Genomic DNA, 27,693 nt, shown 5'->3' on the forward strand with positions numbered 1-27,693 from the left:
CCACGTATGGTTTAGCCCCTTGCCACTTCTTAGCCTTTGCTACTTGCCAGATCTCCTCTTAGTACAGCTATATTCATCTTCTTTTAAACCTTCCCAAATATTTCAGCCTCAGGGCCTTCACGCTAACTACTCCTTCTGTCATTAATATTTTCCCCTCCGGGCTTAACACGCTTCAGTCTTCTTATTATTCATGTCTCAGCTTAAATATTTCCTCCTTCGAAATACTGTATCTAAAGTAGTTACCCATCCATCAGTTATCCTGCATAACATCTCTTCCGCTCTATTTTCTTGACAACATTTGTGAGTTGTTCACAGTCTCTACCCACATATGCAGAATGTATGGTCCTTAAGAACTGGGACGTAATGATCTGTTTTGCTTTCGGTACAGCCTCAGAGCGTTGAAAAAAAAACTTAATTTAGGGCTGGACTCACCCTCTCTTCATCCCTGCTGTTGACTGAAGGCGATGAGGTATTTGAACGATGGTATACCCTTTAAGATTCTGAGCCAAAACATTTACTTTAATTGATAAAAGTGTAATAATTTAAGAGGCAATGATTGAAGATTACAAAGTTAACAATGAGTTTCCATAAGAAAAAAAAAGTCAACCTCATAAAGATATAATAACCTGGGTATCTTAGAATCGGTGATGAACTATCATAGTATTCCAGAAAATCTATGCAACAATACTTTCAGAAGTAGTATAATTGAGAGACATTTATAATTTAAATGAAATATTCCATATACGCAGAATTAAATTTTATGGCATTTTATTTCTGCTTTTCTGAAAAGCATTAGAATAAGGTAAATTTTTAAAAAAGAGAGTCTTGATTTTCTAACAACCCTCTCTCTAATTTCTTTTTCTGAAGTTTTCTGGGATACCTTACTTACAACTACAGATTTAATCACATAAAACATATTGAAATTTGAGTCTTAGTGGAAATTTGCAAACAATAAAATATTGCTAAGGAATCAGTAACATTTGTAAGTTGGAAGAATCATGTTGTTGATATCTTATGGATGATGGCATATCTTCATCCAAAAGCTGATGTGTTTCTCTTGGAATAAACATGGTGTGAAGTCATAGACACTTTCAAAGGCTAAATCTTGTGGTCTCTTTTAAAATATAGTCTAGATAGTTAATAAATGCTAATTCAAATACTTCTTCCAAAGTATTACTAGGAGTAGACTTTATTATTTTTCCACTGGTTGGAAATGTTTCTCAGGGAACATAATTAATCTTACCACAACCAAGAAGGATGGTTTTCGAAAGTCTATCACCTGAATGATTCCAAATATCAGTCAATTGCAACATAAAACTGAATGTTCTAGGTCCTAGAAGCAAGTAATCGTCTGGATAAAAACTGAAAATAACCTACGTTTGGAGCCAAACCTTTGAAAAGTACAATTCATCCATGCCTAGGTGGAGATGCATAGTATTATTCCTAATAAGAACAATGATAAGAAATGAATTTAATCCTTAGGCAGAAGGAATAATTCACGTCTTCGGCACAGACGTCTTGAAATCATCTGAGCCTTAGCTGTGCCTGGGCAGTGAGAGTAGGAAGTCTTAAAAAGAATTATAATTAAAAATAAATTGACATATAAGAATTGAATTGGACACATTATCTCTAGCTTCTAGTTCAGAATTTTTCTTGCAAATTAAATGGAGAGGCTAATTACCATGTTTTACTGCATACTCAGTCCACCCTGCTTTTTTCCAGTCCCCTCCCCCCAAAAAAACCACTGCTGTATAAAACTTTCATTATATAATTGTCACATGATTTAATTCTATTCATCGTGCCAGTTACAAGGTAAACAGAGTGATAATGTATTCACCCGTGGCACGTGGATATACATCTCATGCATTGTGAGTGAGCAGCAGTGGGAATCTAGAAATCTCTGTGCACGCTCCTTGTCAGTATGCATAAAGACCACTTGTACCATTTCTACAGTGAGTGGACAGTGCCGCAGATCACCGCTTGACACCTGCTAGAAATACTAAGTGCTCATACTAAGAACTGTTTTGCATCTGGATGAGGAAGAGTTAGTTCTTTGTTCCACAGGAAACAACAGTAAAAAACTTCAAAATAGATGAGAACTTTGAAATCCTGGATAAATCTAAAAATTCTGTCATGCGGCTGTGCATTTGTTTACCAAGTAAATACATCTCAGTGGCACGGAGGCACTAAAGATGTGTTGGTTCAGAAAACCAACACAGCAGCCAGAATCTTTGAAAACATTACATTTGTAACTCTGTACCACATCTTCCCAGGTGTAATATAGCACCTGGGTTAATAACAACTAATCATCACTGAGTCTTCAAGAAAAAATAGTGTGTATTAATTTGGTCTATCCCGTTTTAATGCATATTCAAGAATACTCCGTGTCTCCCAGTCTTATACCAGAATTATTTTGTGGGAGGGTTAGATCACAACCAGCTGGACTCAAGGCTGACTCCTAGCTCTGTGCTCTGTGCTCAGAAGTTACTTTTAGCTGTGCTCAAGGAACCATATGCAGTGCCGGGAATCAACAAGGGGTCTGCTGTGTGCAAGACCATGTACTATCTCTCTAGCCTAGTAATAAACTGTTTTTATGTAATGCCAGCACAATAAAAGAGAGAAAAGCTTCATGAATTGTTGTACTCATTTCTTTGCAAAAATTTTGACATAGAAGCTGTGACAACTATCTGGTAAAATATAAAATTTCCACTGATGTCCAGCTTAACAGGCACAAGAAAAGACAAAGTTAGTCATAAAAGAATCAAGACTAATTAGGAATTTTGTGTTTAAGTCCCTTATTTATATTTACTAGTGTTAGTGAAGAAATTGGTGAGTAAAATGCAGAATTACTGTGAAGTTCTTGATCATAATGAATACCATCACACATGTAACACGATATAATCACAACTGTGTGCTTTACTCAGATTGCAGAGTCACTCAGCAAAAATAGTGCAGTGTGTTGCATAAAATTGTGACAATGTACGTTGCTTTATGTCCTCTGATCCTTACTGTATTATAAGATTTTTCCCAAAATTATTTGTGTCTCTGATTTTCACCTATGTACTTGTACCTGTAGCATACCAACACCACATTAATCAGAAGAGATATGGAGCTGAAAAGTTCATTCAACATGACCATGCTACTCAAGACAGTCTTGGAACTTTCATTCCACCAGTCCCATATCACTTAATCATGATACTGAGTTGGGCCATCACCTTCCTGGCAACCTTTTCAGTGAACCTTTGCTGTGGGTTCAAGTATAAGCACTAAGTATAAGCATCTAACATGGTCCACTCGGGAGTTTCCAAACTTTTGAGACAAGCTGTAAGCCAATGACTGATAACCATGATTCATACGATCCCTTCAGGAAAGCATGAGAATACGTTATCCTCTGAAAAACATTTCCTTGTCCTTCACTTTTGCCTACGGAGCTTCTCATAGCAAATATATTGTAACCACATCATAGCAGTTAGGGCGTTTGCCTTGCACGTGGCCGACCTGGGTTCGATTCCTCTGTCCCTCTGAGAGATTCCAGCAAGCTACTGAGAATATCCCGCCCACATGGCAGAGCCTGGCAAGCTACCTGGCTTATTTGATATGCCAAAAACAGTAACAAAAAGTCTCACAATGGAGATGTTACTGGTGCCCACTCGAGCAAATCGATGAACAACAGGATGATAGTGCTATAGTGCTAATCCACATCCTCAAGAAAATTTTCTCAAATAAGAATGGCAGCTCAGGTCTCTCTCTGTTACCTCAGCAGCCTAACACCCTAAAAGATCCAAGTCATGATTATGACTAAACAATTGCTTATACAATTGTCCCTTTTTGAATTTTTTCCTGTGCTTCATGAAGGCAGGCATCAGACCTCAAGTCTATCAACTCCACATCTTCATGCAGCTGGCGGATGTTATTAAATGTTGACCAAATAATATTTCCTATTTTTCCCCCACACCATTTTGAATTTAAATTGTAAACTAAAAACTTTAAGGCTTCCTTTAAAAAATGTTTCCCCTATCTTGCAAATTAAACACACAATATCATTTTGTCAGCATCTCCTATTTCGTTAAAGAAAAGAACTTCTCTCTCCTTCTTCGCTCCCCCACTCTCTCTTCACACCTGCCTCAGGAAGTTTTCAGGAAAGCTGGGAGATCCAACTGAGGCCTTGTTCCATTGTCAAATCATTCCCTCAGTATCATTCATAGAGTTCTTTAGGAGGCAACATGATTTAACAGCCCCAGACACGACAAAGCCATCTCTGATATTTTCTAACATAATCGTCTTTCATTGTACATTGCAAAGGAAAATGTCTTTTGAATTTAAAAGGATGCTGAGATGGAGTGGAGAAAATGTTTTTAACAGAAGAAGGAGAAAAACTCTACTCCAAAACTACCGTATATGGTAAGTAGGAAAGTAGGAAAAAAATATTGTTCCTTACTGAAAACAAGAGAGGGAGAGAAACACATTCCATTTTAATTGCCTACTTATCAGTGATGGATCGGCATTGCTTTATGCAGATTCATTGTTTCCTCTTAGTATTGCCATGCAGATTATTAACTTCAACATAATAAAATAGGCATAAAATAGGCATCCAAATAGTCATTTCAAATTCCCCAAATTAAAAACTTAAAAATCCTGATAGCTATTGGAGTTAAAAGAATTTGTGGGATGGGGGCGTTGGGTGACACCCAGCAGTATTCAGAGCCATTCTTAGTGGTGTCAGTGAACCAGCAAGATCAGTTGCATGCAAGCCAAGCTCCTTAACCCTTCCACTACATTTTCAATACATTTTTATGTATGGCTATGTTATTGGAAATGAGATTTTCTATTTAGTCTTCTTATTCTTCAAATATTATATCTTAACAGCCTCTAGAAATATTTGTTTTCTGGTTATGAGTATTGATAGAAGTGATTACTTATATGAATAGCTTTGAATAGCATCCCCAATAGCTTTGGTATCATCCCCATTCAATTTTCCCTCATAGTTTATTCTTTTACATTGGTCTCTAACCAGCTGGGCTAAAGGAAGACCCCTAGCTCTGTGGTCAGAATTACTTTTGGTTGTTACTTTTTTGCCGCTAAAATAAATGTTCTCTTTTGTCTTATATTCAATATAACTTACTTATTTTTTAGTATATTGGAGCGTATATTGGATTGGAGTGATAGCACAGCAGGTAGGGCGTTTGCCTTGCAGGAGGCTGACCCAAGTTGGATTTCTCGGTCCCTCTTGGAGGGCCCGGCAAGCTACTGAGACTATCCTGCCCACATGGCAGAGTCTGGCAAGCTACCTGTGGTGTATTCAATATGCCAAAAACAGTAACAATAAGTCTCACAATAGAGACGTTACTGGTGCCCGCTCAGGCAAATCCATAAACAATGGGATGAAAGTGCTACAGTGTTATTTATTTTTAGTAAAGCAAAAGTAATTTTTATTGACTGAAATTTAGTTAGATATGAGAGGAAAGAAAGAGAAGAATATGTTCTCTAGAGAGAAAATGGGCATTTTCAGAGTGGAAAAAGTCTCATATTTAATATAATTTATTCATTAAATCCTACTTCTGTTTCCAGGTTGCATATGTACATATCCATGCTATATATACATGCATGTATGTATATAGACATATATTATGTTGGATACATACATATATATCTCCAACATTGATATTTGAAGAGTAACAACTGTGTTATTAAAATGTTTTCTTCCTCGTGAGAGGCAGGGAATATAAAAAAGTAATGGCTTTTTTTTTTAATTTCCTAGTTTCGGGGTTGGGCAAATTAAGCCGTCCTCAGCGCTAACTACCGGCTCTATGCTCAGTGGTCACTCCCAGTCATCAGTTCATATATAGTGCTGGAGACAAAACCCAGGTTGACCACATGTACAGCAAGAACATTACACACTGTACTTTCTCTCCAGCTTGGAAGTAATTGTTTTTCTACAACACCTATCAGTAGCATGGACTACATAAGACAAATCCAGCAAATGTATTACAGCAATAAAGCTGAAAGAAGCTGAGAGCCAAGTGAACAGACTTTATCACTAAACACTGTGTGATGAAACTCAATGGCATGCAAACACATTGATGAATCAGAGCATAAAATCCCAAAGTGACAATTCTACTTCTCCCCCCCAACACCACTGCTGAAAATATAAGCATATGGTATGTAGAAGATTGAGCTTTTGCTTAGTTTTTAATACAAATAGTCAAAAAATCAAATAGATATTATGTAATATTTTTTCTCAGTTTGCTAGTGGATGGATATTATGGAAGAAGGAAAGAAATAAAGGACACTAAGATACACACAAAAAAATATTTTGGAAGTTTTGCTGAAGTATACTGGGGTTGGTAGATCTTTAGTCCTGCGAGGCTAGGGATGTGACTCAGTGGTTGGATGCAATCCTCTCATATGTTACATGCTGTGTTTGATCCCTAGAACCAAACACATACACACAAAAAGAAATAATTCCTACTGAAGTTCCATATTGCTATACATATGAACTCTTTATGTAGGCATGGACATGTGCATCTATTTCAGTCATCATGTTGTTAGCCAAGAAATCCCTATTATAATAGAATATTTTGTCAGATTATCTGAAATTAGCATTATTTTTTGGGGGGGTCACACTCAGCGAAATTCAGGGGTTACTCCTGGCTTTGAACTCAGAAATTATTCCTGGCGGTGCTCGGGGACCATATGGGATGCTGGGAATCGAACCCGGGTCAGCTGCATGAAGGCAAGGGCCCTACCTGCTGTGCTATTGCTCCAGCCCCTGAAATTATCATTATTAATCACATCTATGTACATGCTTGTATGTATCATACAGCCAATCCTCAATTGTCACCTAGTTCAATATTTAATACTAATAATAAAATATCAGAATGAATGTTGAAGAAACTATTATTTGAGTACCTTTGTTACATGGCATTTCACTTAAGCTCACAGTTTCTAAGACCCTATTGCTTAGGGCAATCCTGACCAAATTATACAAAAATCAGGATGCCCACATAGAGCAGATAATGGCAAATAGCAACAATATTGACAGCATGCATCTTCTGTATCACTGTCATCCCATTGCTCATGTTTTTGCTCAAGTGGGCACCAGTAACGTCTCCATTGTAAGACTTGTTGTTACTGTTTTTGGTTTCTTTTTTTTTTTTGCTTTTTGGGTCACACCTGGCGATGCTCAGAGGTTACTCCTGGTTCTGCACTCAGGAATTACCCCTGGCAGTGCCCAGGGGACCATATGGGATGCTGGGGATCGAACCCGGGTCAGCTGTGTGCAAGGCAAACGCCCTACCCGCTGTGCTATCGCGCCAGCCCCAATGTTATTACTGTTTTTGGCACATGGGATACGACACGGGTAGCTTACCAGGCTCTGCAGTGCGGGCGACATACACTCAGTAACTTGCCGGGCTCTCCGAGAGAGGCAGAGGAATCGAACCCAGGTCAGCCACGTGTAAGGCAAACACCCTACCTGTTGTGCTATCGCTTCAGCATGAGTCTTAAGAGTAGAAATTTTATTCTGGAGACTTGAACTCTGTTTATTTGAATACATTGATAATAATTTTGACTTCAAAGAGCAAAAAATGATAGTGCATTCTAGAACTCAGACATCGAAATGGTATCTCAGTAACTGCAAAATTCAATGTCTGAAGACACAAAACAAATACTTTCAAATGTGTTAAGGAGCATGATTTTCAACCTATAAGTGCTCCCAGGAAGAAGATTAATCAAAGATGATGATGAGTTAAGACATTCTTATGACACACACTGTCTCAATTGTTTTAATTTTCTCAGGAAGCTATAGGAAGCATACATCAGAATAAGACGTCAACTAAGAGAGATGCAATTCAGAATCTAACACAAAAGTGAAGCCAAGAGACTTCCCAGAGAGAGAGGGAGTAGGCAGGCTCAGGAAGTTCTGAGATCACACTGGCACAGGCAGATAAAAAACTGTGGCCAGGAATGCTCCCAGGAAGAAAGGGGGAGCAAGGGAAAAAACGGGCAATTACCTGTGTATTTACATGAAAGGACTTTTATAGCTCTGTTAATTTAACACTAGCTGGCTAGAAAAATAAGCAAATGATGATGAGGACATCTATTAACAAAGAGCTATATGAGAAAGAAAATCTCATGGTCATCATGGAATATTGTGTCTGTGACAGACATTTATTCCCTCTGTTCATTGCTGTATCCTCAATTCCCTTTGTTCAGGACATGTTCAGGACGTGCACCTGACACGTACTTGTGGAGTATATAAATGCATTCTACATCTTATAATGCTTCAATAAATTTTAACATTAATCAAAACATGACAATTTAGTTGGGGATATTGTAAAGGTAAAGTGTGTGTGTGTGTGTGTGTGTGTGTGTGTGTGTGTGTGTGTAACTGAGAGATGATGGAGAGGTGAGGAAATTTACTAAACTTTTCATCTGTACTCAAAAGTCAAGACTAAAAAATGTCAGGGAATAAGACATATGTGCATGTTGTTAGAAATATGGAAGTATATATGTGAAAATAGGTCTATAGTGTTTTTCAGTAAAACAAATGAATGGACTTAACAAAAACTGACAGGACTTAGGTATGATGAGGTCGGAAAACAGAATGCTATTCATTTTTAGTGATTTGTTTTCTTTTAAATCTCTAACATTTTCCTTAAGTTAGGTTTGTCAGGAAATTGTCCCTCAGACATACCTCCTATTTCACTTGCTTTATGTATTTTCAATGATAGAACTTGAATCCAGGTGGTCCATGCTTAAAACTCAGCTAACTGCTTTGGGTTAAATAATCGACTACCTCTGAGATTTTCTTCAACTTGAATATTCCAGGGTATAATCTCAAACTGTGTAAACTCAAAATATGAAGAACTACTTGCAATAATTGTTTTAATCTCATTCTGTGAAACTAAAATCAATTTCAAAGGTAAACATTTTCTTGTAATATAGATTATTGCTGCTTCCCATCTGTTTTGAAAGTTATTTTCCTTGAAACTTATTTTCAAGTGCAATGAAAGACCTATTCTTAGAGTTGACCTGTATAAATATAGTCACTGCTGGCTCTGCAATTGTTATAGCAGATCAGTATGCTAAAGATTTTTAGAAAATGTATTCCAAAATGAGCCTTCTCACATTTAGAGAATATTAAGACCCTTGACAGAAAATTTGTTTCTTCAGAATTAAGCTATATATATTTCATTTTTTTTTCTTCCTCAAAGTTTTCTTTTCATGAAGTGTCCAATATTCTTAATTAGGATATACACTGCATGAGTAACTTTTTTTAATCTGCTTTTTTTCTACTTCTGTAGCCTGTTTAGTGCCTGACTTATTCTACATACTTAGTTTACTAAAATATTTATTGATTGGCTACAAAATCCAAATCACATGTGGATAACATGTCTATAAGTTTCTTGTCCTCATAAGCTCAACTTTGCATTCAGAGACTTTTTATAAATTAAATTATAATGTTCTCTCTCCAGAAAAATAAATTTTTCTATTTTGTCAGTAGACATAAGTGCAATGAGAGAGTTCATACTATGGTCTCATCTTTCCAAAAAAAGAATATTACTATGCCAAAGTTTCTTTAACCAGTCATCTGTTCTTGGGCACTCAGGTTGTTGGAAACCTGCCTCATGAGCTTGGGATGAAGGCAGCTGGGATACAAGAGGGATCGCTAAATCAATGATGGTTGGAGGGATCATTTGGGATGGGAGACTTGTGCTGAAAGTAGTTAGAGGACCTAACATGATAGCCTCTCAGTATCTGTATTGCAAACCAAACCCAAAGTAGAGACAGAGTAAGAGGGAAATTGTCTGTCATAGTGGAGGGGAAGGGGTAGGATGGGGCGGGGAGGGATACAGGGGATATTGGTGGTGGAAATGTACACCGGTGTAGGGATGGGTGTTCGATCATTGTATGACTGAAACACAAACATGAAAGCTTTGTAACTGAATCTTAGAATGACTCAAGAAAAAATAAAGTGAAACAAATTTCCTCCCACCTCAAAAAAAAAAAAAGAGGGCTGGAGCAATAATACAGCAGGCATTTGCCTTGCACGTGGTGGATCCCCAGCATCCCATATGGTACCCTGAGCACCACCAGGAGTAATTCCTGAGTGCATGAGCCAGGAGTAACCCCTGTGCATAGCTGGGTGTGACCCAAAAAGCAAAACAAAACAAAACAAAGCAAAACAAAAAAGAACAACAAAAAGAATATTATTATGCAGTCCTTTGCAATGCAAAGTCAGAAACTGCATGGCAATCACCCTTTCTTTGAATGAGAAGCAGCAGAAAGAGATACTGTGGTTTATACAACACATAATGTACATAGAATTTTTTGGTTATCCTTTAAAAACTTCAAATCAATGAGGATATGGTGGCAATTATACTATGGGAAGTACAGAGCAGCAGAATTATTCTGTCCAGTCTTTTTGCATAAGTGGTCAGAAATAACACTTGCATAAGTTATATGCTATTGATTCAAGTAGCTAGAGATTCAATAAAGAGAAAAGTACACATGCAAAAATAAATGCCTAGGCAGAATATAAAGAGAAAAATTAAAGAAAGACACATGGGAGACATCTATTATACTCAGACTTAAAAACAAAAATAATAAAACAAAACAAAAATATTAAAATGAACAAATAAAAGCATTAAAAAGTGACAGAATAGCCAAAACCTCATCTAGTTTCAGTTCTCTCTAATAAAAAGTATCTTTCCATCTTTGTCCTTGATCATTTTTCCCTTATGAAATCTACTTTCAAATGTCACTCCCTCTCCACTGCCAATAGATCAAGCATTCTCTAATAGGATAGATAGGGCAGTAAGGAACTAATAATGGTAATAATAATAATAATAATGAGAAATGGTCTTCGAGATATATTTCATGTGTCTTCTTCCCTTGTCTTTCTTCAGCAGAATAGCTTCCCAGCGAGGAGAGCATTAATCATTAGAACAGCAGCTCTGAGATAAAGACTGGGTGAAATTTCATTGTGCATTTGGTGTGAGTTGTGGATGCATGAATATGTCTCTCTCAGTATCACAGAGGAGGAAGTGGGGAGGCAGAGTGAAAATATCTGTCATTCTATATATTTATACTGCTCAAGATGACCAGGACTGTTTCCTCATTGTTACTGTGGATTAAAATCATTCCGTGTCCTTCTGCTTTCACTGAGGTCACCTTTTAAGAAGGGGAATGAATACAATGACAAGTCTAATTCTACCTATATTTCCCCCCATCTGCCTCAGGGGAAGGTTGCAGAGTAACGGACAAAAATGGGGGAAGAAGTGTTGGGGTAGTGGGCAACTGGAACCAAGAGTAGGGCCTTTCTTGGTGGGAGGAGCATGTTAGACCACACCTCATGGTACTCAGAGTTGACTCCTGTTTTTTGGCTCAGGAATGACCCTTTGTGATGCTTATGCTACCAGACAAAGTGCCAGGGGTTAAACTGAGTGCCAGGCAAACATCTAAACTCCTGAACTGTTGCTCCAGTCTCAGCAGGGCCTTTGATATTTTTGCATCTTTACTAATCCCTAATTGGATATCTGCTTTAATTGACATATCACCTTGGGTTAATAAGGCTTTCCATTTTGGAAAGCTCTAAGACCATTTGGAAGAGGTAGGCAAATAGATGCCACAACTACTAAGGAAGGAGCAGTAAACATCTACTAGATCCTTGTTGCATAAAATGAAGCCCACATACTTCACCATGGTACCACCTGGGACCTTACTAAAAATGCATAATGTAAGGTCCTAACCTAGAAGTGAATCAGAAGCTGTGCTCCAATAAGATCACCTAGTTCGTCTTTAATCACATCCCAGTTTCGGAAGCACTGATCTAGCTAATACACGCAAACACGTAGGAACATTTTCTCACTTTGTTCCTCTTGAATTTCCTCCCTTGCTGCTCTCTTTATCTCCTCTCTTTCTCTTTCTCTCTCATATATGCACACACTTAGATGAGTTAAAAGATAGATGAGAATGCATTATGTACACAAGTCAATCAAATTTCCATTAAAGAATTCTCACAGTGACTGCTAGCCACCACAGATATGGCATACATTTATTTCTCCCATCATTTTGTGCCTGGTTGATGAGAAAACTGTGAGAACCTAACATTCTCCATTTATGAAACAGAACTAGCTTGCTAGACAACCCAAGGCATTAATTAGAAGGTTTCAAAAGGCAGGGCTGTCATAACAGCCTCACTGTTTCTAACTTTTGCAATCATTCAAACATGCATAGAAAGGTATGAAAGCTTATCCACCCTCCTACTATATTGTCAAAGACAGAAAGGGAACATCCATCTTGAAGCCTGGCTGGAAATGATTGCTACATGGAGTCATTTCCCTGTCATATAAATAGAAAGAAGGAGGTGATTCTTAAGAAGAAAAAAAAGAAAACCAATTCTTGAACTTCAGTTTAAACTGTATTCATTAATTGCTTTTGAAAAATCAAGAGATATTAAGCAGTTTATCTTTTGCATATATTTGAACTTAGTGGAGTTTCTTTTCCACAGCTTTCAGGAAGTCTCAGAGACAGTATGGTAGGTAATTTGCCTTGCATGATGCTGATTCAGTTTGGATCCCAAGTAGGCCATATGGTCCTCCAGTATCACCAGGAGACCATGAATAATTCCTGAATGCAGAGCCAACAGTAAGCCCTGAGCATCAATGGGTGTGACCCCAAATCAAAGCAATCAAAAGCTTTCAGAAGAAATTCAATATGAAAACCATCATTTATATTATTTTAATTGTGTCTATAATATCCTATTCATTTTTGTCATCATTGACCATCATGAAAATGGTAGATCTATAGTTCTTACAACACAGAGAATATGTTGTTACCCTCTCCTCTCCTAAATTATCTTTCCTGGACTCCCTCTAATTCATTCAATAATCAATGCATGTATAAGGCAGGCTACATGTAAGATCTGTTTATTTTCAATGAAGTTATTGGAGGAATGCGATCAAGCCTATCCTTAATTAATGTTTAATTACAATCTTGGGAGATTCCGGAGTTTAGCTCAACTTACCTATATGTATGTAGGTGTCAGCACCTCCACTGTTGAAGAAAAGAGAAAGAGAGGGAAATCTATTCCAAATATGAGATTTTTTAAAAAAGAAACAGGAAACAGTAAATCATCAAAGTCATCAGAATGAAAGACTTTTGTCTATAGAACTGAACTGCATGGAATTAGGGTATGAGAGGGAGACTGGGGACACTAGTAGAAAGAAGTGGGCACTCTATTGATGGGCGTGGCACTGGAATGATGCTTCCAAGAAACTTATGGGTAACAATGTTCTAAATCCCAGTACTTAAATGAGAATGGTTTAATAAATAAATAAAAGCAGAAAGAGGGGCTGGAGTGATAGCACAGCGAGTAGGGAGTTTGCCTTGCACGCGGCCGACCCAAGTTCGATTCCCAGCAACCCATGTGTCCCCAAGCATCGCCAGGAGTAATTCCTGAGTGCAGAGCTAGGAGTATCCCCAGTGCATCACCTGGTGTGACCCCAAAAGAAAAAAAAAAGCAGAAAGAATGAGATCCAAGGAAGCTAACTGCCATGACAGCACAGGCCAAATTGCCAATAGTAACAGAAAAAACAGTCAGATTTGGATGCGAATGACACCTGGATTAAAGTCTCATTTTTTAAAAAAATAACTTTTATTGAGTCACGTCAATTTAAGCCCTTGTTTTATACGACCTTAATCTATTCATGAAGTTGGTGTTATAATTACCATATATCAGATGGTGGAACTAAATTTCACAAAGCAATTAAGCCCAAATCCCATAGCTGCTAAGTGAATGTCTGTCGAGAGTAATGAGTTTAACCACTTCTTTTCTATGAATGGACTCTGCCAATGTCCATTTCAATTTACTTTTCTTTAGACCAGTCTGCTTTAACATAACTGCCTGTCTTCATTGAACATAAATAATACTGCTGCTCTCTCCTGCTGCTTTTTTTTTTTTTATTTCCTCCCTCTACATATAAGCATTCATCCTCTGAGTGCACTTTGTTTTCCCCTTTAACCAAAATTTATTTCACTCCATTTTGTGGCAGGTACTGTACCAGATCATTAACATATATAACTACATAAAGACAATGGAGGCAAGTGTAAAGATTCATACTAACGTATTCATGCACATTCAAACAGGTAACTGGGCCTTAGGTTAATTTTCTATCCCTAATAATGAATAGAAGCAGTGAGTTATTAAAATATTTTATTTGACAAAATTTAAATATAGATCTTTGGGTTTTGTTTGTTTGTTTGAGGACCATACCTGGTGAGGTTCAAGGGTGACTTCTGACTCTGCACTCAAGAATAACTCTTGGCAGTGCTTGGGAAATTGTGTGGAAAGCTGCAAATCTAATTTGGGTGTACAAGGCAAGAAACCTACCCACTATACTCCAGCCCCGATCTTTGGATTATTAAAAATTTATTTATCAGAGGAAAACATAAGGAGAAGACATTGGCAAGGAAGAGTGGAAGATACTGCATTTAAAAAACTCTTTTGCACATTGCAAGTAGCAGTCCTTTCTACTATGAGGACTAAAACCTATCAAAGTTAATTTGAGATCAGAAGCCAACCAAGATAGTCTCTGCCGCCAGAAACAAGAAAACTAGTTTCTGAGATTAATTACTAAGGCAAGGACTCAAGAGCTGCAAAACCAGTGTTGATAAGCATCCCCTGATGAACCTTACCAGAGTGGGCCTCTGTGATACTAAGTACCTGGAAGTGAAATCAGCCTCACTCCTTGGCAAGGTGCAACTGGAAGGTCATTCATATGTTTTGACTGACACTAAAGATTTGATATGAGCTTCTGTTCACGTTAGGACCTTGAAACAAAGAACTTGATGTATAAAAACTGACATTCCAGCATACACACAATAAACAAATAGATATAATGAAGTAGAGATGATTGCTCTGAGACAATTAGCCAGTGGAAGGTGATAGCTATTTATAGCACTGTAGCACTGTCCTCCCTTTGTTCATTGATTTGCTTGAGCGGGCACCAGTAACGTCTCCATTGTGAGACTTGTTACTGTTTTTGGCATATCGAATATGCCATGGGTAGCTTGCCAGGTTCTGCTGTGCTGGTGGGATACTCTCGGTAGCTTGCCAGGCTCTCTGAGAGGAATGGAGAAATAGAACCCGGGTCAGCGCATGCAAGACAAATGTCCTACCGGCTATCGCTCCAGGGCTATTTATAAAGAGTAGTCAAAGAGACCTTCAAACTTTGGTGGAGCCAAGGAGTGAAGCATTAAAATACCTGGGGAGAGAGACTTCAGACAGAGGAAATAGAGAATGAAAAGACCAAGTCATGTGTGGTATGTTCAATCAGAGCTGAGCTTATAGATGAGGAAGTTTTCTGAGATGTAATACTTAAGCAGTGCCCCCAAATTCCATGATCAAGATAAGTTTCTACTGTAATATTAATTTTGCTACAACAAATCTTCAGTTGATTTTTTTCACAATGTAATATAAAAAATCATATGATAAGCAAACTATCAAGATTTAATTATAGGCTGGATCTGACTCTGCACTTGTGCGGTCCCTCCTCACTCACCTCTTCCTTACTCTGGTCCAAATTTAAAGAGCCATGTGGTAGAAAACATAGCCAGGAAAACAGCAAGGAAAGACAAACACCACATAAAAGGGATTTGGGTTTTAACCTAATTAATGTAAACTATCCAGAACTTCTGGAAAATTCGGGGACCTCCAGAGTGATTAGCCAAGGGCTGATTTGGTTTCTCTTTCAGCTACTACAGTGTTCAAATAAGAGGCGGCACTTAATCAATAAATACTTTTAGACCTTTCACCCCATAAATAATGCAACCTACTTAGAAGTAGCAAAATACAACCACTAGCAAGTTTCAGCCTTTCAGCTAAACTGCAGAGAGAACCTTCTGGGAGGTCCCCTGCAATGATTAAACATAGCTTTGGGAATCAGAAAGTATTCAACGAGGAAGTAAAGAATGCATTCTATTCCTTCTTAATTTATACTGACAACATGTACATTTGAAGAGATAGATAGAGCTGTCCAGTTCACTTTGGCCCCTTCCTTGGATGGATACAATCCCAGAGAGAAAAAGGTCATTCAGGAGAGTTTTCCCAGGTAACAAATAAATTAGAGTTCAGTTTCCTTCCCCCAGATTATTCTGAGTGGGAGGGGGGTAGAGAAGGTATTGAAAGTATTGTATGAGTGTTCAAAAGAGGCAGAAGATATTTCTTGGCTGGCAGTTAAAGTCTAATTAGACTGACAAATCTTCAGTGCTTCTCAGTTATGAGGCTTGGCAGGAAAGGAAAGAGCCCAGGGGCCGAACATTATGTAAGGCTGTTAATCAATATTAGTTGAGTCCTGATCCTAAAAATAAACTTCCTCTTGAGGCTCTGCTGTCTAGTGTAAGTGAGGGATTGAACTGTGTGGACTCTTGCTTCACTTCTATCAAGTTGATGGCAGAAGAGTTAAGGTGCAAGAATCTGCAGGGCATACCTTTTTGGTTAACTGTAACTGTTCTTGATACAACATTATCTACATCCTGTTAAAGCATGGTGTTTGGGATAAGGTAAACTTTTCTCCCGCTCCAATCCAGAACAGCTTTTGCATTCAAAGAATCTTAATAAAATGTATCATTTAGTCAGAACCTGAAAATTCCATTGGTAACCGTATACTTCAGTGTTTCATGTAGTGTTTGATCCAAATGAAATGGCTGCTACTTGTCCATTGGATCTTAAAAAAAATTCTAAAAGACAATTTCATTCAGTTCACCTTAGTAGAACACTCCAGACATGATAGTCATTTAGCTGAATCAATTTGCACTCCAGGAAATAAAAAGAATCTTCCATAGAAATCTCGTCTAATGGCTGAGTTTAAGGGACTGATTCAATCTACAAAATTTGAAGAAAATCCCGGGTCACTGTGGGTTTGTGCGAATGCTGAATTATACATAAAGTTCTTCTTTTTTGTGTGATCTATAAGTATATCCTTTCTCTAAGAAAATATGCAAGTTCTTGGACTAAATGTTTTTCCTAGTGTCTGGCATTTACTGAAAATACATTCAGTAGGCCATAGCACTGCGCTGTAGCACTATCATCCCATTGGTCATTGATTTGCTGAGCGCGCACCAGTAACGTCTCCATTGTGAGACTTGTTACTGTTTTTGGCATATCAAATATGCCATGGGCAGCTTGCAAGACTCTGCCATGTGGGCAGGATATTCTTGGTAACTTGTCGGGCGCTCCGAGAGGACAGAGGAATCAAACCTGGGTCAGCCTTGTTCAAGGCAGATGCCCTACCCACTGCGCTATCACTCCAGTCCATATTCATGGCAAAAAAGAAGCCATGTCCATTTTACAGATAGTGAAACTGAGGCTTAGAGAGGTTGATAAGTCTGACCAGAGATATAAGGTTAAGTGGCGGTACATACTGGAAATTCAAAGAAGTTTAGAAACTAAAGAGCACATTCTTCAATATACTGCAGCTCTACCCAGAACATGGAATATGAGGGACAAATTCTATAATCCTATGTTTTTTCTATGATTTGTTTTGCAATGATCAATACATGTTCTAGAGTATGTTTCTGTTTCCAGATAAAAACTAAAATGGACCAGAAAACAGAATCTCAATAAAGATGCCATTACAAAGTCTTAAAATTTTGTGGCTTCTTTGCAATCTTTTAAAAGTAAAAGATTCACATTCAACTGCCAAGTTTGAGAGTTTGAGATAAGAATTAAATCTCACAGAGCTCACCAATTTTCAGTTATTCTGTTTATTAGGAGAGTAGGCTGAGCACAGTGATTTTCTGGTAATTTTCTAATGCCAGGGAGCACCAGCCAATGTCAAGGTGACCTTAAAAGTGCCCCCGCATAGAAAAAGTGGGTTGTGCTCTGTGTCCTGCTAATAGCTTACAAATGATTGCAAAAAGCGATTTGCACAGAACGTACTGAAACCTTGCTTTACTGATAACAACTCGAGCAAGAGACCTCAGATACCAGAATGCACATTGTGGAACTCCCACTCTTATAGGAAAACCGAGTCAAGGTAGTTGAATGCTATGATAAGAAGATTCTCATTTCTCACTGTTGCTTCTATTTCAAATGAAAACCAAGGACTTTGAGTCTAGACTGAGTTGCACTTTTTTTTTGAAGCTTCCTCATCAGTGTGATGGCTGTAACTCTCTGACATTGATATCAGTTCTAAAGAAAGTCTGCAGAGTTGCTTGACCAATCCAGGTAGTAAAACCCACAGGGAACCTAATACACACATACACACAAAACCCAAAGGGAACCTAATACACCACACACACACACACACACACACACACACAATCCCCACTTCTTGACCTTCTGGCATTTGTGGGAATTACTGATCAAGTTTTCTCAGAATCAGGATCTTTTTGTTGTGTTTTGTTTTGTTACACAAAGAGATGCTCAGGGCTTAATCCTGGCTTTGCACTCAGGAATCACTCCTGACAGGGCTTGGGGTTCATATGCGGTGTCAGGGATCAAACCTGCATCAGCCAGGTGCAAAACAAATGTCCTACATACTGTACTGTCTCTGGGCCCCAGAATCAAGATTCTTATTTATTTATTTATTTATTTATTTATTTATTTATTTATTTAAATTTATTTAATTTGACTTGACGTTCTCCCCAAAGAATTGTCCTCTGATTTTCAGTATTCTGAAATTAAGATCAAGGTTGTATTTTAGTGGAAGGAATATACTCACAAGTATAAGGACCTGGGAATTGTGCCCGAGACCCCAAAACATAAAATAAAAAAAGAAACTCTGACATTTGAGCCATGTGTCTCTTTATCACCTATCCTCATTATTCCTTCTATAAGACCCAATTCTATGCCTACTTTATTCATCAGATAGTCATGTATCAGCAGTACAGTATCATTCTTATGTTACTACCTCATACTGGTAGCCAATGTCAGTAGCTCTCCTCTTTTTAGAATATAAACTCCATGGTAAAAAGCATCTGAAATTTTGTTCCTTAATGGGAAGTGAGGCTACTAGAAAGTCTGTCCCTGAGATTTGGTTTTCCGGGAGTAACTTCAGTTTCAAAATTTTACCTTGAACTTTTATCAAATGCCTATTCCCACAAATCGCCTAGCCACAACTCTGAATTTCAAACGCTACATAGAAGAATCCTTATTTTTATGAGACAGAGCCTCATTTGTGAGGATATTAACTTATATAAGAATAGAAAATTTTGTGGATAGAATATAATGATAGTACAGCCATCAAATGATTGCCAGTGCAGAGACAGAAGTAACCCCGAAAACTGCTTGGTGTGGCCCTAAAGCAAAAAAACTAAAAAATAAAAAACACTAAAATATACCCAAAGGGGCTGGAGCGATAGCACAGCAGGTAGGGCGTTTGCCTTGCACGCGGCCGACCCGGGTTCTAATCCCAGCATCCCATATGGTCCCCTGAGCACCACCAGGGGTAATTCCTGAGTGAAGAGCCAGGAGTAACCCCTGTGCATCGCCGGGTGTGACCAAAAAACCAAAATATATATATATATATATATATATATATATATATATATATATATATACCCAAAAAATCCCCATATTCAGTCTTACTCCTTTATGATAGATCTGGTTCACAATTTTACTTATTTACTTATATAAACCATACAAATCATATAAATTCAATTAGTACCTTTCTTTCTCCCTAATTTAAAGATTCAGAAATTCATTCTACTCTTGCATCTGAGGTGTGAGTTTTATGTGTTCATTCCTGAAACCAAAAAAGATATTTGCTGTGGACCATTGAAAAAAGTTGTAGTGATGTTGTCAGTTCCCATGTCCAAGCTATCTGAAATGTGCAGCTTCCACTTCCTATCTCTTGAAAAACTCTTTCTTGGAGACGAATGCCCCCTAAGGGAAGGATACCCAGTGCTGGAAAGATCACAAAGCGATCAGAGAGACTGCATGGAGTGGAAAAAAGACTCAGCTGAACTGAGTGCTTCAGTTAACCTATCAAAACACAAAATGTGTAAGAGAAGTCGACCCTCTAGACTAGAGGTAACACTGAATGACTTCAGAATATTGCAGGTGGGGTAGAAGAACTCACATTCTTAATCACACCCAAATTTATGGAGCACCATAGCATGAGAGCTGATGATATGACTTTTAGTTTTAACTACTACATTTCATGTAAAATTTTACTTTTCTGAAGTTTGTTTTTGGGCCACACCATGGTGCTCAGGGCTTCTCCCTGGCTCTGTGATCAGGGATCCCTCCTGGGTGGCTCAGGGTACTTAGGAGGTGCTGGGGAATGAACTTGGCAAATGCAGGGTCCTTATGGTGGTCGGTCAGTCACGTGTAAGGCAATCATCTTACCTGCTGCATTATCTCTCCAGTCCACATACTATATTTTATAAGGCTTGTTGGCAAACAAAAAATAACCGAAAATCTTGGCACAGAGTTATTTCTTCTAACTAAATTTTACAAAAGACATAGGGATTTAAAAAAAATCCTTTATTCAAGTCTAATCCAACTGTGCCAGTAGATTGGCTTTTCTCCACAATATTTATGCACCTTTAAAAACAAAGAGCCTCAGCAGATTTATAAATCACTTTTAGGGCCTCGTAGAAGAAAAAGAAAGGCATGCAGATACAGTCCAATAATTACTGGACCCCAAGGAAAAGGAACATACCAGACTGGAAGCTGTTAGAGTGCATCTTCAAGTTGTCAAATTCCTCTAAAATGATAGACATTTCTATGCCCGTTAGAGTAATAATATCTGCAAGAATATTTTTTTTACCTTGTGCCCAATGCATCTCCCAAAACTCTGACTTTCTTAGTTTATGGAAAGATGTACCCAATCTGTTCTCATTTGTTCATTTGCTGCAGGAGGGAAAGCCCAGTCCCAAGAATTACCATAGCTTACATACTGAAGGTCTGTGTCACAAGCAATCCTCCTGAGGTCAGTGGACATTGGGCCTTGAGAAAGAATACAGGACCAACTGTTCCTACGAAGAAAAAGTCATTTGCTTCTCTGCCTTCCCCTGAGTTAGAGGAATGGGTTCTGACAGAAACAGAACACGGCTGCTAAGACCTGTGCAGACAGAACTATCCTTTCACCAGCAATAAACAGATATGCCGTTGAGCTATAGAGTCATAATAGAAATATATATTGCCTTTTATCTTCTTTTCAGTGAGTAGAGTGAACTGTCAGGAGTTATTGCTTTAATATCAGTGGAGAAAAAGCTATCTTTTGAGCATGTGCGTAGGTATGCATGTGATAGTATGTGTGGCAGTAAGAACGCTATGCTAGCCAGATTCTTAGGCAGCCTTTCTAGAAGGCATAACATTAGAACTGCAGGCATCACCAACATACACTACTTCTAATTTCTTCTATGGAATCATGCAAGGAGCTATTTTGATACCTTTTTTTTTTGTACAAAAAGAGTTAAATTGGTTTTCTCTACCTTATTTACATAAATCAACTCAGAAGCATAAGAACACATAGGGACACAACTAATTACTGACTTAACTTTACAATGTCCAGTGAAGCTAATGGAAGAGTGATGTCCAAGAGTGAGCCCCTGGAAAATATCTTAAACTAGTAACCATAAAGACAAATAATGGTCTACTGAATTTTCTACAAATATGAAGTAAGTTAGGGGCCATTTCCCCATAAGCAATTAGAATATTGTACATTATGCCAGAGAATTTAAGGCTAATAACTCTATTAACCTCTTACCCTATGCTAATTAGATTTATGAAATGCCAAGAAAATCAGCAAAGTATTAAGCTTTGGACTGAGTATAATTACTTTAAAATGAAAAAAATTAAAAAAATAACCCTTGCAACAAAACTAAGAATGTACTGAATAGCTAAACAGAGACCTTCAAATTTCAAATATAATTAGGATCTTGTCAAATATAAAAGAAACATGCTGGGCAAAAAAATAACAAGTGATTATTCAGGACTTAATAGAAAACACAAAGACCATTTTATAAGGATTATCTTAGTCTCTAGCTTCAATTGCCCTTGATAAACTGCTACCCATTTTATCAAAATGACCTCAGAAATAAACAATTCATGTAACCAGCAAAGCCGGGGGAAGACAGAAATGCAATTTAACTAAGATATAGTCTTTTCTCAATAACTAATTCTCTTTTTCCTTCTGTGCTATTGAAAAGAAAAGATAATAAGATGAGAGGAGGGAATATTTCATTTTGTAAGTGGGGTCATTTTGAATAATTTCGAATTGTTCATTTTGAATAAATAGCTTTACCACTCCAGTAATAAATATTATACCTCTAATAATCCAGTAGTGCCACAGGACTTCACCTTACCCTATTCCTGGGTTTCATTGCTAGAGCATCTGAAGCATCCATATAACTAGCATGGTAATTCAGACTCTTTAGTTACATAGCAACTTTGAACGTGATAGCAAAAACTCAAAGAAAAGAAGCAGAAACAAGGAGTGCATGTATTCAAGGCTTACCTGAATGCTTGCCGTAGAGCGATTCTTGCGGGTTGTAGTTGTGGCCATTGTAGTGGTGGTTTCCATGACAGTAGTAGACATTTCTGGTGGCATGGAGGTCGTCTGTGTTGTTCCCAAGATTGATGGGACTTCTCCCACCAGTCGAACACTTCCATTGATTATTATATTGGGGTTGTTCTCAGCTGCCATGTTCAGTACTTTCAAGCCATCATAATAGAGCCCAGAAAGCTGGCCTTGAAAGAGACGTCCTTTGTCCTTTCCACCAATGGCTATTTGCGCCTGGGTGTTGAAGATGGTTAACTGCCGGCCTAGTGGGTTGGGTGGAGGAAACATCATTATTCCCATACAATGTTTTTCCTCTTTGCCTTACCTGGTCCGAATGAGCCAGGCATCAAAACAGGCTTCCTCAAGCAATGGAAGGGGAGCTAACTGGAGAGCAAAAATCCAATACAAACATTGGCAAGCAACATCTCACTGTTTATCTCTTCCACTGTCTAGCTGATATAAACTGGGTATTCAATCTATTCCTTTAATAAAGATAATGTCTTCGCCAAATAAATGATGAATAGTGTCAGCTTCTTTATAGTTATGCTGTATAGTTAGGAATAAAGGAAAGTAACTCCAAATCAGGTGCTGACAATGTGTAGTATATTGACTCTTCTTTTGCTTCTTTTTTTTTTGCACTGATTTTTTTCTAACCTACAAAGTAACATAATGACAAATATATATATATATATATATATATATATATATATAACAGAATCTCAGTGAGGTGACTCAGAAGTTCACATTTAAAACTAAAACTTATAATTAAATTACATGAAGTCAGATTTTATTTCAGATATTTAAATTCACTGCATCCTTAGAAAAATAAACATCTTAGTCACCAGTCACTTTATTTCCTAGAAATCTTCATAGTCTCTAATATTTTATCTATACTTGCTATTCTATAAATATCATAAGAGACTATTTGCTATCTCTAGTATATTGTGGGAAGGGATTATAGTCAGATGTCAAAATATCTTCCTGATATGAAAAACAACTAGGGATTGATCATATTTTTAGCAGGGTGGAGAGTGGAATATAAATTCAAATCAATAAATGTTGAAAAGTAGAAACATATTCTTTTTAATAAAATTTCTTATAATGTATAACATTCTTTACACTAATATAGAGTTCATAAGTGGACTGATGAACATTAGGATCTCGCCTTTTTTGTTGTTCCCACTTGGTGATTCATTTGTGTTTTATGTATAGAAAGTTACCAGAATGAAACCAGGGACAGAATAATTTCAAATAGTTTAAGTCATCTTACTACTGGCTACTTCTTTAAAAATTCCCTTTTCAATGCTGTTTTTTCCCTGCAAAAGCCCTATCCAGTTATTAAGCCAAGTTAACTATTATATTTTTGAATTATTTCTTTCTGTTTTACCTTATATAGAAGAAGGAAACCCTCATGAATTGAATTAAACACATCTCTTTTGAATTTTTTCCATGTTCATTAATGATCAAACTTGATTTCACTCACTCTTTCTCTAACATATGAATTTTCTGTTCTTTCCTGCCTAATAAAAGGGAGTAGTTGTATGCTTATACTGGGAAGGTATTTTTGCATCAAAACACTAATATGAACAGATATATTGTGATGCTCTTACCCTCTACAACTGTTACTAGACGCTTAAGGGTATACAATAGTTGATGGTTAACTATCCTTGAATTTCTGGTTTTTGATATGAATAACTTCTCAAAGTACAATAACAGAAGAATTTAAAAGAGAAGGAAAAATTTATCTATTCAGAAGAAACTCTTTCTACCAGAACTGACTCATTGGGAAACTCTGAAAGGCAACTCTTAAAGTTTAATCAAGAGAGATTTATAAATAATAACATTTATGGAAAATGCAAATTGTGTTGAAAGAAAAATTTTTAAGTAAAAATGATCTAAATTACATAAAAATCCCTGAAGTATGGCAATTGAATTGACAGTCTTAATCAAAAGGGGATTGTCCTTGGGGTCAGAGGGTCAGTGAGAGGTAGGGCACTTGTGTTGCATGAAGTCAACCTGGGTTTGATCCCCAGCATTCCATATGGTGCCCTGAGTACCAGAAATGATTCCTGAAAACAGAGCCAGGGGTTACCATTGAGTATTGTTCAGTATGGTCCAAGCTCCCTGAATCCACAAATAAGGGGGGGCGGTGTAGAGGGGGAATTGCCAGATGCCAAAGATAAAATCAAAATGTATGTAATAGATTTCAGATTGTCATCTTTTTTTTTTTTTTGCTTTTTGGGTCACACCCAGAGATGCTCAGGGGTTACTCCTGGCTTTGCACTCAGGAATTACTCCTGGCGGTGCTTGGGGGACCATATGGGATGCTGGGGATCTAACCCGGGTCAGCCACGTGCAAGGCAAACGCCCTACCCGCTGTGCTATCGCTCCGGCCCCTGTCATCCTTTTTGTATCAATTCCTCTAGTGCCTTGCACACATGCACCATTTTCTGACCTGTGCCCTCTCACTTTTTTTACTCAGTATGTGGGCAAAGTTTAATGCATAGCCACAATGGATAATGGAATGGACCCCGTATCTCCTTGCTATCTATTATCAAGAATATTTTCTGAGAACCATAAACTTATCATAAGAAATTTCATGAAGATAGGAGAGAATAACTACCTTCACTTCAGGTAGACTCAGGTTGGCATTTGGGACAATTTACACATTAAAAATAAGTTGTATAACAGGGAAACTCTGGGACAAAAAATTCAATATTTTCCAGTCCTTGTTCAATCATACAAACATCGGTGATCTGTAATATCAACATATCTCCTCCTTGGGGTGTAGTCTGATATTAATGATCAGTTAATGTTTATAATTTTAGGCTGATTATTTTTATTTTTAATTTTACTTAAATCACTTCACATCTATGATGATCCTCACATTGTTTTTCTGGTAATACTATGGCACCAATACTCCAAAAGAAAGAGAATCAATAGAAACTGGAACACAAAGTTGAAGCACAGTGGCTATAAATGATGCATCTCTTTTTTATCCAGTTGCCACCATTCATGAAGTAAACTGGTCTTTGATTGTTCAGTATAGAACCAAACATGGAGAAAGGCAAAATCTGTTTCCTGGGCCATAAGAGAAGTTCTCCACTTGTGGGTGATACTGATTTCCTAGTGAGATTTGGCTACTCCTTGAGAATAAGACCTTGGTGAGGTGAGATAAGGAAGGTGATGGCCTATATTTCAATTTTACATCAAAGTGAAAGAAATTTTTATATGTTTACTCCCTGTCTGCTTCATGGTCTGCTTGTGGTTAGATTGCTTTTCTTGTTTCAAGATCTATTCCCAGACCTCTGTACCTTGGACTATGTAGTTAACGGTAAAGCTGCCAATCACTGCAGGAATAGGACAGCACTGTCTTCCCAACTCTTTCTCTGATTCATTTCTTTCTCTTGCTAAGTAGGAGAAAGAATAATGGTAACAGCGGATCACCACTCTCTCCCTACAATGTGTTTTAGGGTAAACCTGGTGAACCTTTGATCATGAGTCCATGATTTCTCAAAATCAGTGCGAGATCTAACTATAGTTACTCAAGAACAATTATGCTTTTCAGAATAAGCACTCAATGCAATCTATTAAGCTTTTTAATGTGTCTCACTCATTGTGATCACTTAGGTTGTTGAGAATGTATTGCTCAATCAAGAGCTGCCTTATCCAGAGTAATACAAAATTTAAACACTAGTACATAATTCCAAGCAGGTTACTTTTGTTTTGCTTTGAGTGCCCATACTTTAAAAGTCATTACTTGTTACCTCATTTGGACAGCAAGTTCACACATTGCTTAAATTAAATCTTTGCACAGTTTCAGTCAATGTTGCATAAAGACTAATTAATTAAACCTCAAAGTACCCTTGGGGAATAGGCAGTATTATTTCTCCACTCCTAAGATGGGAAATCTGAGATATAAAGAGGTTAAGTGGATTGTTTAAGGTCAGAAAATCAGTCAGTAGCACACAGAACCAGAAAAAAGACTCAGAAATGCTGTGTTCCCAATCCCTTCTCCGGTGACAGAGATAATTCTAAGGAGTCATTCAAGCACTTCCTAAAACATTAACACATGTGCTAATCATCTTTCTCTCTTAACCCTTTTGTTACTTGCTGTCTTTACCAAGTTTTCTGGAACACATTAGTGTTATGTTTTTTCTTCCTTTATAAAGGATATCTAGCTAGAGAGAGGAAGGGATAAAGCAATAGAATAAATCGATGTTACTCACCGAAATTATTTTTAAAGGGAATTTTGGTTAAGAGAATTTAGCAGTAACACCCACTTTGCAAATTATTCTTTACACCATTACATGCATAAATAAACATAAACATACTTGATTAAGAATCTAGGATGCCTCCCTCCATCCCTCCTGAACCACCCTTTTCCCAACCCCTTAACTCAAGAATATATATATATATATATGAAAGCATCCTTCTTTAAGAAAGCCAATTGAAAATAACACTATCATAAGGAAAACTAAAAGCCTACTAATAACTTTATAATGGTTTATACAAATGAAAACGCCTGGCATGCTATTAAACTTAGACTTCAAAAGGCAATGGAGAAAAATAAAATATTATTAACATAAAATTGAAAGAAACAGAAAGTTCTCTCAGGCACATGAGACTAGGACATGCATCTAATTTTCTTTTCCTTTTTAAAAAGTGAGGCAATCATCATCTTTAATGTTAAAGGGACTTTATGAGTCAGTGATTACTGAACAAAATTATTTGCTTTTTAGAGTTATTCTTAATTTATTTTTAATTAGACCACATACGTTAAAAACAGGGCAAACAGTTAAGACTCAGTGAGGATTTTCCGTGCTTAAAGAATGTTTCACTGAATTTAAAACTGTAGCAGTCTTTTATTTACTTTTAAAGTTGCATAATAATACATCGGATCACTTTTTACATATCTCAAATCTCCATGAATTTTGAGAATTCTCTTAAGGACTAGAAATAAGAGTATGTTATATTGGCTCAGGAAAAAAAAATCACACAACAGAATAAGTAAAAGCATTTCACTGTTCCTTTTCTTTAAAAGAAATTTTTCTTTAGTGAAATACTATAGTTTGCATCCTAATATGGAAATCACACAGAAAATTCTAACAGAAGTATAACGGCTGCCCTCTTTTATTAACAAAGTGGTTGTTTTCTTTAGCAAATCAGAAACTGC

At 37.3% G+C, this 27,693-nt stretch overlaps 1 protein-coding gene across 23 annotated transcripts in view; it reads right to left on the reverse strand.

Moving 5' to 3' along the window:
- NRXN3 (neurexin 3) overlaps positions 1–27,693 on the reverse strand; it is a 1,748,572-nt gene that overhangs the window by 142,945 nt on the left and 1,577,934 nt on the right. For all 23 annotated transcript variants that reach the window (XM_055133160.1, XM_055133157.1, XM_055133153.1 and 20 more), the window contains one exon: positions 22,473–22,780. In XM_055133160.1, the coding sequence (XP_054989135.1) occupies positions 22,473–22,780 (308 nt within the window). The remainder of the gene's footprint in view (positions 1–22,472; positions 22,781–27,693) is intronic.

This window comes from Sorex araneus, chromosome 3 (genome assembly GCF_027595985.1).
Source record: "Sorex araneus isolate mSorAra2 chromosome 3, mSorAra2.pri, whole genome shotgun sequence".
Lineage (NCBI taxonomy): Eukaryota > Metazoa > Chordata > Mammalia > Eulipotyphla > Soricidae > Sorex > Sorex araneus.